General features: G+C 58.5%; 1 protein-coding gene across 2 annotated transcripts; it reads left to right on the forward strand.

The window, feature by feature from the left end:
* The first annotated feature begins 4,007 nt into the window (after nucleotides 1–4,007).
* Nucleotides 4,008–11,923, forward strand: EMILIN1 (elastin microfibril interfacer 1). Of its 2 annotated transcripts, XM_086325958.1 has the most exons (9): nucleotides 4,008–4,168; nucleotides 4,399–4,630; nucleotides 5,569–5,694; nucleotides 6,132–6,352; nucleotides 7,689–9,608; nucleotides 9,986–10,102; nucleotides 10,480–10,497; nucleotides 10,648–10,785; nucleotides 11,212–11,923. In XM_086325958.1, the coding sequence occupies exons 2-9, from the start codon at nucleotides 4,461–4,463 to the stop codon at nucleotides 11,547–11,549; spliced, it is 3,048 nt and encodes a 1,015-aa protein (XP_086182084.1). In that variant the 5' UTR covers nucleotides 4,008–4,168; nucleotides 4,399–4,460; the 3' UTR covers nucleotides 11,550–11,923. The 2 variants fall into 2 exon arrangements, with proteins under 2 accessions (XP_086182084.1, XP_086182083.1); XM_086325957.1 differs by having other exon boundaries at nucleotides 4,008–4,630.
* Nucleotides 11,924–12,322: the final 399 nt, after the last annotated feature.

Below are 12,322 nucleotides of genomic sequence, written 5' to 3' on the forward strand. Positions count from 1 at the left end.
CTGGAATTCCTCTCTGAATTTGTATGACCCAAGGCCCAGTTCATATTATTCCCCCTTTTTTCCTCCCACTATTCAGCCTTCAGACAGAGGGTGGTAGCCATAAAACGTTCCTTACTGCCCATGCCCCTGTTTGTCCTGGCCCCGATGTAGAAGCTCACCGCTGTCAGTGATGGTTGACTGAATGAGTTAGTCCCCTGCTGTAGCCAAGATTTCCTATTGGCACTAGATCTTTGGCAATTTCCTATCTTGGAGTGGTTATAAAATAGACCTTGTCCTACTGCCCCAGGGACGCTTAGCCTTTTTTGGTCTCAAGAATTCTCTTGCCAGTCTCTGGAAATTTATGGCTGCCTATCAATACCACCACTGCCGCCACTGCCTTCCCTGAAAACTTAGTCTCCAGTGCAGCCTGCTTGTCCAACACCTCAGGCCTCCCCAGTGAATCCAGGAATTGTCTCCCCCCCAACACCCGGCAGTGAACCCAGAGCCACTGATTTCTCTGAGATCTCATAAACATTCATGTCAGTCCCTAGATTTTGGCTCCTAATTACAGGACTAAACAAAATGCAACCTACGGCCATTATATCTCAAAGCCCGCATTTTTAACTTGACACACTTAAGATACAACAGATTTTTTAACTTGAGGGGACAGGCAAAGGAATGGGTGACAACTGGGTGGTGACAAGATGGCTGGGATGACTTCAGGTTGCCAGAGGCTGCTGGAGGGGAAGCAAGTTGGCTTCCTACCGGGGCCAGAGGCCAGGCCTAGAACTTATGTGGAGACCAGGGACAAAGCCGCAGCCTTCCAGTGAAAGCGACTTTGAAATCAGGACCTTCCAAGATCATTTCCTTCAAGTCTCCCTAGGTTTGGGCCCCTCACCTCTAAGGAACATCCACAGATTTCCATTTCTAATGGTTCCAGTGTTTGCTTTCACCATCACGTCTTTATGGCAACATTTCTGCCAGTCATCAGGATCATATTCTGGGCCATAGGACCCCAGGGGTGCATCATGAAGAGTCACATTGGCACGGTGGCACCCATTCTCATGTATGTGCTAAGTCTCTTCAGTCCTGTCCAACTCTTTGCAACCTTTCGGACTGTAGTACACCAGGCTCCTCTGTCCATGAGATTCTCCAGGCAAGAATATTGGAGGGTTGCCATGCCCTCCTCTAGGGGATCTTCCCCACCCAGGGATTGAACCATGTCTCATGTCTCTTGCATTGGCAGATAGGTTCTCTACCACCAGCACCACCTGGGAAGCCCTACCCATCCTCATAGTTTCCAACTATTGCCCTACAAATGATTCTCAGAATGAAGACCCACTTTGCTAACCATCTCCTTTGGATGTTTATTTCCATCAAGATGTGTTGTTGTTGTTCAGTTGCCCAGTCATGTCCAACTCTTTGCGACCCCATGGACTGCAGCATGCCAGGCCTCCCTGTCCTTCACCCCCGGAGTTTGCTCAAGTTCATGTTCATTGCATTGGTGATGCTGTCCAGCCATCTCATCCTCTGAAGCCTTCTTGTCCTCCTGCCCTCGATCTTTCCCAGCATCAGGGACTTTTCCAATGGGTTGTCTGTTCACATCAGATGACCAAAATACTGGAGCTTCAGCTTCAGCATCAGTCCTTCCATTGACTATTCAGGGTTGATCTCCCTTAAGGTCGACTGGTTTGATCTCCTTGCTCTCCAAGATACTTTCAGGAGTCTTCAGCACCACAGTTGCTGCTGCTGCTAAGTCACTTCAGTTGTGTCCAACTCTGTGCGACCCCATAGACGTCAACCCACCAGGCTCCCCCGTACCTGGGATTCTCCAGGCAAGAACAATGGAGTGGGTTGCCATTTCCTTCTCCAGCGCATGAAAGTGAAAAGTGAAAGTGAAGTCACTCAGTGTCCCCATGGACCTCAGCCTACCAGGCTCCTCTGTCCATGGATTTTCCAGGCAACAGTACTGGAGTGGGGTGCCAGCACCACAGTTCAAAGGCATCAGTTCTTTGGTGTTCTGCCTTCATTACAGTCCAGCTCTCACAACCATACGTGACCACTGGGAAGATCACAGCCTGGTCACTCTCCTCTTAAACTTGGAATGCCCAAACTAAGATCATCTTTCTTCCCTTCAAACCAGCTCCTCTTCTCAACTTTCCCATCCTGGCTCAAACCCTGGAATCTTCTTCCTTCATCTGGTCCCTCATTCCCCAGGCACTCACCAAGCAGCCACAACCTGCTCTCCCAGGTTGGCATCACTTTGCAATATAGAATTTGGAAGGGACCTGAGATGACAGACGGATAGCAGACCCACAGTGGAGTCAGGGGATTTGTTCAAAGTGATAACACTATTTGGAGGAGAAGCCGGAACCAGCATTCTTGTGCTCTAACACTCAGTCCATTGCTCTTGCCGAGAATATCTTCTGTGTGTGTGTTCACCCCCATACTAAAAACTTGTAACCCAAGCTCTTAACCAGTCTTCTGAGGCTCTCTCTGATTTTTTTCACAATTGACTTTCTGACACAGAGAAGAGCTAACACTTATGTAGCATTTACCATGTGTCAGGCACTATTCCAAATGCTTTACATGGATTAACTGAATCCTCACAAAACTAGGAAGGAGGAGAGTACTATATTCCCATGTTACAGATGAGGAAACTGAGACAGACCGCTTTTGCCAACCTGAAATCTCTCCCCTCCCCTTTTCTCTGTGGTTCACTTTTCCCTCCAACATGGATCAGGTTCTCTTTCTTCAAACAGCTCTTCTCTGACTCCCCGAAGCAGTCAGCTGTCTTTCTCCTCCTCTTAACCGGAGCGCAGTACCCATCCGTCTGGCCCCCTGGCCTTCTGTCCGTCCAGCCTGTGTTCATTCTCTCTTGTGTCCTGTCCACCAACAGGACCAGCTCCTTACTGAGTCCTTCGTGGGCCTTTGCTCCCTGGGTACCTCGTCAGCGCCCACACCCCGCAGTCTCCTGATTTCAGTTTAGTACTTCTGCCTCTGTCTCCCAAGTGGCCCACCGTGCAGGGAGACCTGGACAGAACACAGTGCAGAGGGCCAGATGGTGAGGGGGGCCAGCTGACAGATTCGGACATCTCACGAGGAGCCTACCGCACAGGCTGGTGGTTGAGTCAACTTCCTTGCCTGCCTCAGAGGCTATCAGACTTGGCTCCAGAGTAGGGAGTGACTTCCTTTAGGCTAAACAGATAGGGCCCAACTCATCTCCCTGCCTCCCCTCCCCCACTCATGGCTTTCACCAGGACAAGCCTGACACCCATGATCTCTTGGCCTTTGGAGAATGAAGTCTTTCTCCTCTTGCCCATGTCCTCTCCATGTCTGACAGAAGCTGCTCTCCATTGCCGGACTCCTTTCTTCCTCTGGCTTCTCTGAATTTCCTGCCGGCCTCAGTGGAGTCCTTCTCCTTTTGCTCCCTGGTCCAGTAGCTTTTGCTTCTCTCCTCCTCTTTCCTCCCAAGCCTGGGTACTATTTAGATTCTAATCTGAGCCATGCTCTTGATTTGTGGTGTTACCTTGGACAAGTTACTTTCCCACTCTGGGCCTCAATTGTCACATCTATAAAAGGAGGCAGCTGTACTAGATGGAGAGTGGCGGTTCTGCTGAGCCCCTGCAAGTTCATGCTCCCTTTTACGGCGCTCCTCTCCACCTCTCCTAGGGCTCCTCTCCTAGGGGGGGCCCTGCCCTGGCCCCAGGAGAGCTGTGGTTCCAGCTCCCGTTCCCTGTCTAAGCGACCAGCCCTGGGCCTCCTCCCCAGCTCTGGCCCCGGCTCTGCTCCATGTGGCCTGTCTGAGAGGCTGGCCCCAAGCCCGGCGGCAACTCCACATTTCTCTGTTTTTCCTTTTTTTTTTTCTCTCTCTTTCCCGGAGTTAACAAGAAGCAGATGTGGCGCACGATGGTTGGAGAGGTGGGGGGAGGAAGAGGGAGGCTGGACCGCCAGCCAGACAGGGGGGGAAGGGAGGGGAGTGAGGGAGAGAGAGGCAGGAGGCCAGGGCCCGCCCCACAGCCACTCTTGCGCCTCTGAGCAGCCACAGGGGCAAAGCCCTGTCACCCCCAGGATCTGGTCACTGGGGAAAACCGACAGCAGAGACCAGAGGAGGGCCAGATGGAGCGAGGGGGTGGAGGCCCAGGAGGCAGCATCTGAGAGAGCCAGGGACCAGGCGCAGGAGGCCAGGGTGTGTGTAGGGGGGGCACAGAGAACAAACTCCCCTCAGAAGTGGAGAAGAGGAGAGCGGAAGGAATCGAAGGAGGGACAGACAGGAGCCTGAGGAGGAAAGAGGAGGGGGAGAGGGGTCAGGCCAGGCAGCCAAGGAGGAGGCGTGTGGCTGGGGGCTGCCGGCAGGAAGCTGGGGACAGGACCTGCTGTCCCTCAGAGCAGCGGCATCCCCCCCACCCCTCGCTCCAGGCAGAGGCGCCAGTGGTCAGGCCAGGATGTGCCTCTGAGGGCCGCCGCGGAGCGCCCCCACCATGGCCCCCGGAACCCTCTGGAGCTGCTACCTCTGCTGCCTGCTAGCCACCGCCGTGGGGGCAGCAAGCTACCCTCCTCGCGGCTACAGCCTCTACACTGGGAGTGGCGGGGCCCTCAGCTCTGGGGGCACCCAGGCCCAGAGTGCCCCCCGACCTGCCAGCCGCCACAGGTAGGAGTCTGGGTCTCAGCCCAAGGCTGGAGGTAGGTGGGAGGGTGGGTGTTCTGGCCCCTGCCCTGGGTACATTCTTCTGGACTGTCCACACTAAGGCAAAGGAAGGGGGAAGAGGAAACCAAGCCACCAGGTGGCTCTTCGCATGCCCGCCTTCCTTCAGGGCCCCGTGGAGCCCAGGTACCCCCCCACCCCATCTAACCTCAGGGGGAATCACTTCCACGTTAGGTGCCCAGGGAAACTATCCTGAGAGCCACGGGCTAGGCCTTCCTGTCACTGCCAGCCCACACCAGCCTGGGAGTCTCGGCAGACCTCTCATCCCATGCTAGGGCCCCCTCAGCCCCATGCAGTAACCCACGCTTCCCACACCACTTCTCTGCTCCTTTCCTTTCTCCAGCGGACATGGACTGGAGGCTGGTGGGGGGAGGAGGGGGGCCAAGAGTGTAGAACTGAAAGCCCCAGGGTGGGCAGGGCTCATCAATGGCTTATTCTCTCCTTAACCCTGAGCTGGACCCCTGCCTGCTCTGACCACTCCCCTGAGGGGTGAGGAGAAGCCAGGGGATCACCAGGGAACCTGGCCAGCGAGCTCACGCAGGCCACGCCAAGCTGGGGGTTGAGACAGAAAGGGACATGAATGAATGCGTGAATTCAGACGCTCCCCAGGCGCCCCAGCCATGAAGATCAACATCCCCGTAGTTGTGGTTTTGCCTTCTGGGCCTCCTGTTCCCATCTTGAAAAGTCTTTATTGCCTCCTACTACATGGGAAGGCGTGGGGGGTGGGGTGGGGTGAGGAGCTGTCCCTGCCCAAGCCCTAGCTCCCCCTGGTCCCCAGAGGCCTTTCATCTTGTGACCCTCCCTCAGCCCCTCTGGTAGCCCCTAGACCTCCCCACGGAATGTGTGTCTCTGGCTCTGAGACCCAGGTGGGGTTGTCCCTGCAGGAACTGGTGTGCCTATGTGGTGACCCGGACAGTGAGCTGTGTCCTTGAGGATGGAGTGGAGACCTTCATCAAGCCTGACTACCAGCCCTGTGGCTGGGGCCAGCCCCAGTGTTCCCGCAGCATCATGTGAGGATGGGTCCTTGGTGGGGCCTGGGCTAGGGCCACCAACCTGGGGGATTTGTACAAAGCAGGTAGCCAGGGGCAGGACCAGGGGCTCCGCTGAGAGCCATTTGTGATGCTGAGGCAACTCTTTGGCTGGTGGGATACTGAGGGCAAACTCATTTGGACCACCCTGCCAGCCTTGGGAATGCATCTTCTGGGCCTGGCCACATTCAAGGAGAGGAGTTCAAAGCTCCAGCACAGGACAAGGGGAGGAAGAATAGGGATTTGGCCTTTGGCCAACCGGCTGACAACTGTCAACTGAGCAAGGCCACATGCTGGCATGTAAGGGGGACCTAGCCTGAGGGACAGACCTAGCCCACGAACAGCGGCCCATCTCTGAGGACAGGGGCCAGCATCACTGACTGCAGGAGGAGTAAGGGGCCTCCCTCTGCGTCTCCCAGGTACCGCAGCTTCCTCCGCCCTCGCTACCGCGTGGCCTACAAAACGGTGACAGATATGGAATGGAGGTGCTGCCAGGGGTACGGGGGCGATGACTGTGCAGAGGGCCCTGCCCCGGCGCTGGGCCCTGCACCCACCACCCCGCGGCCCCGGCCCCAGCCCGCCCGCCCCAACCTCTCCGGCTCCAGTGCAGGCAGCCACCTGAGTGGGCTGGGAGGGGAAGGTGAGTATGGGAGTCGCTGGGGAGAAGAATGGGGACAATGCTGGGGAAAAGCACGGGGCCAGGCTGCTACAGGGAGACCCCTGCTCCAGGTTAGGGCTGGGGGCTGGGGGGTGGAGGAGTGCGCAGAACAGAATATAGTTAATGAGATCCCTGAGGTTCCTTTCCATACTTGAGAGCAAGAGACAGAGAGAATGTCTGTGTGTGGGTTGTGTGTATGTGTGTGTGTGTGAGAAAGAGAGATTGAGTGAGACCCAGAGAAAAGGAAGGCAGAGAAAGAGAATGTGCTCGCACACGCCCACGTGTGGCCAAGATACTTCCTAGTTGGGAACAGCTGCGGGAGGAAGGGGGAATTCCTCGGACAAGCTTGGTCCAAGGGGATAGACACTTGGGACTACAAGTCCTAGCATGCACTGCAGCTGACTACAGGTCCCAGGCGCCCCAATGGCCTCTAGAGACTGTAGGTCCCAGAATGCAGCAGTCCCCGTTGCCCAGCACTGCAGATGTGTTGTGTTGCCTGCCAGGGAGATAGCTGTGCTGTAATTATGGAAACAGGAACTGCTGGCTGACTCTTCCAACACCCAGCCAGATCCCCTGCAGCTTGCTTCAGAGTTGTGTTTGTCCCTGTGGTGGTGTGAAGAGGGGTCTCCCACATTCACATTTCACTCACCCTGCTGAAGTGATGGATTGTCAGTTCCTTTTTTTCAGCTGCAGAAACAGTTTACATAAAGTTAGAAGGCATTCCGGATGATAGAACCATATTAAATTTGTAATCCATGGCCCAGTTAATTAACCTCTCTGGTCCTCTATCTCCCAGTCTACCAAATGGGAAGAGCTAATGGGTTTCCCTGGTGGCTCAGATGGTAAAGAATCTGCCTGCAACAAGGGAGACCTGGGTTTGATTCCTGGTTTGGGAAGGAAGGAATGAGGAGGAGGAAATGGCAACCCACTCCAGTATTCTTGCCTAGAGAATCCCATGCACAGAGTAGCCTGGCGAGCTACAGTCCATGGGGTCACAAAGAGTTAGACATGACTGAGCGACTAAAACACACAGTCGTATTTGTGCAATGCAGTTGTTGTAAAGGGGAAGGAGCCATGGTGAATATTTGACTTAGAGGCATTCAGTGAATGGAGTTTCTTTGCATCTTTTCTTTTTTGGGGTTTTGTTTTGCTTTCCCTTTCCTTCCATCTTTTCTTGCCCAGGTCATCCAGCTAAGGAATGGCCAAATCAACTGGGACTCTGCTCTTTCGCTGGAGCTGGGGAGAGAAGGTCCCTAGGAGGTAGGCACTGAACTCTGTGGTCCAGCCCCTCAGCCTTATCCCTCCCCTTCTCTGCCAGGTCCTGGGGAGTCCGAGAAAGTCCAGCAGCTGGAAGAGCAGGTGCAGAGCCTGACAAAGGAGCTTCAGGGCCTTCGGGGTGTCCTGCAGGGACTGAGCGGGCGCCTGACCGAAGACGTCCAGAGGGCTGTGGAGACGGCCTTTAACGGGAGGCAACAGCCGGCAGATGCAGCGGCCCGCCCGGGTGTGCACGAAACCCTCAATGAGATCCAGCAGCAGCTGCAACTCCTGGACAACCGTGTCTCCACCCATGACCAGGAGCTGGGCCATCTGAACAACCATCACAGCGGTGGCGGCAGCAGCAGGGCTCCGGATCCCACCCCGGCCCCTCCTGGCCACAGTGAGGAGCTGCTGCGGGAGCTGGAGCAGCGGCTGCAGGAGTCGTGCTCCGTGTGCCTGGCGGGGCTGGATGGCTTTCGACGACAGCAGCAGCAAGACAGGGAGCGGCTTCGAGCGCTGGAGAAGCTGCTGGCCTCTGTGGAGGAGCGGCAGCGTCACCTCACGGGGCAAGCCCTGGGCCGCTGGGCCCCTCAGGAATGCTGCCCTCCAGAGCTGGGCCGGCGACTGGCCGAGCTGGAGCGGAGGCTGGATGTTGTGGCTGGCTCGGTGACAGTGCTGAGTGGGCGGCGAGGCACCCACCTGGGAGGAGCATCTGGGCAGGGTGGCCACCCACCAGGCTACACCAGCTTAGCATCCCGCCTGTCCCGCCTGGAGGACCGATTCAACTCTACCTTGGGCCCCTCGGAGGAACAGGAGGAGGGCTGGCCGGGGCGTCCTGGGGGGCTGGGCCACTGGCTGCCTGCTGCCCGAGGAAAACTAGAGAAGCTGGAGGGGCGGCTGACCAATGTGAGCGGGGAGCTAGGGGGGCGGCTGAATCAGCTGGAAGAGCAGGTGGCAGGGGCAGTGCAGGCATGTGGGCAGCTCTGCTCTGGGGCCCCTGGGGAGCAGGACTCCCAGGTCAGGGAGATCCTCAGTGCCTTGGAGCGCAGGGTGCTGGACAGTGAGGGGCAGCTGAGGCTGGTGGGTTCAGACCTGCACAAGCTGGGAGCAGCTGGGGAGGCCCAGCAGGCCGCGCTGGAGCAACTGCAAGGGGCGGTGGGCCTGCTCCATGGTCGCGTCGATGCATTGGGTGAAACAGCTGCAGAGTTCGCACTGCAGCTGAATCTCACAGCTGCACGGCTGGGCCAACTGGAGGGGCTGCTGCAGGCCCGTGGGGAGGAGGGTTGCGGTGCCTGCGGAGGTGTACAAGAGGAACTCGGCCGCCTGCGGGATGGTGTGGAGCGCTGCTCCTGCCCGCTGTTACCCCCCCGGGGCCCTGGGGCCGGCCCTGGGGTTGGGGGACCGAGCCGTGGGCCGCTGGATGGCTTCAGTGTGTTCGGGGGCAGCTCAGGCTCAGCCCTCCAAGCCCTGCAAGGAGAGCTCTCTGAGGTCATTCTCACCTTCAGCTCCCTCAATGACTCGCTGCATGAGCTGCAGACCACCGTGGAGGGCCAGGGTGCTGATCTGGCTGACCTGGGAGCCACCAAGGACCGCATCATCTCTGAGATCAATAGACTGCAACAGGAGGCCACAGAGCACGCCACAGAAAGTGAGGAGCGCTTCCGAGGCCTGGAGGAGGGACAGGCACAGGCCGGCCAGTGCCCCAGCCTAGAGGGCCGATTGGGCCGCCTGGAGGGAGTCTGTGAGCGGCTGGACACGGTGGCCGGGGGACTGCAGGGCCTGCGTGAAGGCCTTTCCAGACATGTGGCTGGGCTCTGGGCTGGACTACGGGAAACCAACAGCACCAGCCAGACACAGGCAGCCTTGCTGGAGAAGCTGCTGGAGGGGCAGGCCGGCTTGGGCAAGCGGCTGGGTGCCCTTAATAGCTCCCTGCTGCTGCTGGAGGACCAGCTTCACCAGTTCAGCCTGAAGGACCTCACCGGTGAGTGGACAAGAGGAGGCACTGGGGGGAGCGGGGGGAGGACCTTTTTCAAGTCTTCTCTTTCTCCTCCCCTGACCCTAACAACAGCCTAGCCTTAACCTCGTTTACTTGCTCTTTGCCCTGCTCTGCATGAATTGCATACCCACCGCTGTCCCAGGGCTAGGCTTGTCCACAAGAGATGACCCAAGGTCCCAGCTCCCCACCCTCCTTGATGGCTCAGACAGGCCTGTGGGTGGAGGTGGGGTGCTGCTCTGCCGCCTAGGTACCCAGTGTGGGCAGCAAGGGGGCCCATCACCCTGTCCCTGGATCTACCACCTTCCTTGTCTTTTGGAAACTCGTTTTTATGGCTCCCCTTCAACCCAGTTTTGTCACTGTAGGGCCTGCAGGTGAAGCTGGGCCACCAGGGCCTCCTGGGATGCAGGGACCCCCTGGCCCCGCTGGGCCTCCAGGACCTCCAGGCAAGGATGGACAAAAGGGGCCCATGGGGCCACCAGGTGAGCGGGCTGAGATCCTTGGTGCAGCCAGGGCTGCCACCCCCCTTGGCAGCCCTGGGCTTGACATTCTACTCTGAACTTGACAGAGAAGAGGGAAAAGGGTGAGGAACTGGGGCTCCTACGTGGCTCACATTAACTAGGAAAGTAACTAGGAGATAGGATAGTCAGCATGCTGGCCAGTTGACTGTGGGTGGCCTCCCTGCTGTGTTGAAGGCTGTGGCTGAGCCTACAAGGTTGAAGAGAATAGATCCCATCTGTCTCCCCATTTCTGCTTTGGGGGACTGCATAGCACCTGGCACAGTGGGAAAGCAGGTGTTTGCTGAGTGACTCAGCGAGAGCTGCCCTAGTTCTCACTGCTCCCTTTTCTCTCCCCACAGGTCCCCAAGGTGAACAGGGTAAGTTCCCCTCATTCAGCGCTGGAGGGAGGGGACCCGAACCAGGATTTGGAGGATGGAGGGCCTCAGGCAGCCCTGGGTAGGGTGGAGACCGAGGAGTAGAAGGGGGCTGCACTGAGCATCCACTCTGACACCTTCCCCCCACCCCAGGACCCGAGGGGGCACCAGCAGCCTCTGTGCCCCGGGTAGCCTTTTCAGCTGCCCTGAGCTTGCCCCGGTCTGAACCAGGCACGGTGCCCTTTGACAGAGTCCTGCTCAACGATGGGGGCTACTATGATCCAGAGACTGGTGAGCCTAGAAGCGGGGAGCTGGGCACTGGGGGGATCGGGGAGGCTGTGTGGTGACATGTCCACATTCTTGCCCTTTCAGACAAGCTGGATTCTTTCATTCTCTGGTTTGGGGAGACCCTGTTCTCTCCTTCATTTATCCCTTCACACCATAACTTGGATTGAGGGGTGGGTGGGGAGGGGAAGAGCCTATCCTTCCACAGCTCTTTCTGGGGACCTGCTATTGCCCAGGCACTCCTCAAGTGCTGGGGATGCGGAAATGAACAAAAACACCGACTTCCCTGCCGTCTGTGGAGCTCAGGTCCTGGTAGAAGAGAGGTAGAAAAGACCCAGAGGGTCCCTCCGTAGTACAGTTCTGGAAGGGCTCCCGGACGCCTTCCCAGCCCCTGCCACCTGTCCCCCTCCTCACTGTCACTCTTGTCCCCAGGCGTGTTCACGGCGCCACTGGCCGGGCGCTACTTGCTGAGCGCGGTGCTCACGGGGCACCGGCACGAGAAGGTGGAGGCCGTGCTGTCCCGCTCCAACCTGGGCGTGGCTCGCATAGACTCCGGTGGCTACGAGCCGGAGGGCCTGGAGAATAAGCCGGTGGCCGAGAGCCAGCCCAGCCCAGGCGCCCTAGGTGTGTTCAGCCTCATCCTGCCGCTGCAGGTCGGGGACACGGTCTGCATCGACCTGGTCATGGGGCAGCTGGCGCACTCGGAGGAACCGCTCACCATTTTCAGCGGAGCCCTGCTCTACGGAGACCTGGAGCTCGAACAGGCGTAGACGGCGGGGTGGGGAAGCTGGGGGGATCGGGTCCCACCCGCTCGAAGTGTCTACGCGACCAAACAGCCAGCCAGGGGGCGGGCTCCCCGGGGTCGCGCCTGGGACGCGGTGTCGACCCCCGGGGAGCCGCAGCAGAGGCGCCCCGAGCCGAGCGGCGTCCTCCCCATGGTTGGAGTGCACCGGGTCGGGGACTCTGGGGTCCCCTCGTCCAGACCGTTGGCCTGATCGCCGTCCCTGCAGGACCCAGACTGCGGAGGGGCCCATCCTGGCACCCTCTGCTCCCCCAACTGGCCTCCAGGCCGAGTCCCTCGGCTCCAGGGCTCTGTCGAGGGGGATCCGGCCCCCACCGCCATACTAAACTATTCAGGAATAAAGACACTTGGTTTTTCTAAAAAAAAAAAAAAAACTAAACAAGCCGTCTGCTCTACTATGTGTTCATGGGTCGACAGGAGTACACAGGGGACGGAGTGAGGGAGCCCCCGACCAGATTCGCGCCCTCAGCTCAGGCCGGAGTAGCTCTGCCCGCACCTGCTCTAGACGCGCGAGCGCGAAGCAACTCCTCCGCTTAGAGCCCCAGCCAGGCCCTCCGCCTGCTCACGCCCTTTCCACCCGAGTCCGCCAGAGGGCGCCGGGACCCGCGACCTCGGCGCCGCTGGGCGGGGTCTCCCGTCACGTGACCGCCGCGGCCCACCTTGCGTGCCCCGGCTGCTCCGCGGCAGAGGCGAGGCCTCGGCCTGGGATTGGCCCGACCTCGGGGGCGGGGCGGGGCAGCC

This window comes from Bos grunniens, chromosome 11 (genome assembly GCF_055505025.1).
Source record: "Bos grunniens cultivar Pamir isolate PY7600 chromosome 11, Bosgru_T2T1.0, whole genome shotgun sequence".
In the NCBI taxonomy this organism is placed as follows: Eukaryota; Metazoa; Chordata; class Mammalia; order Artiodactyla; family Bovidae; genus Bos; species Bos grunniens.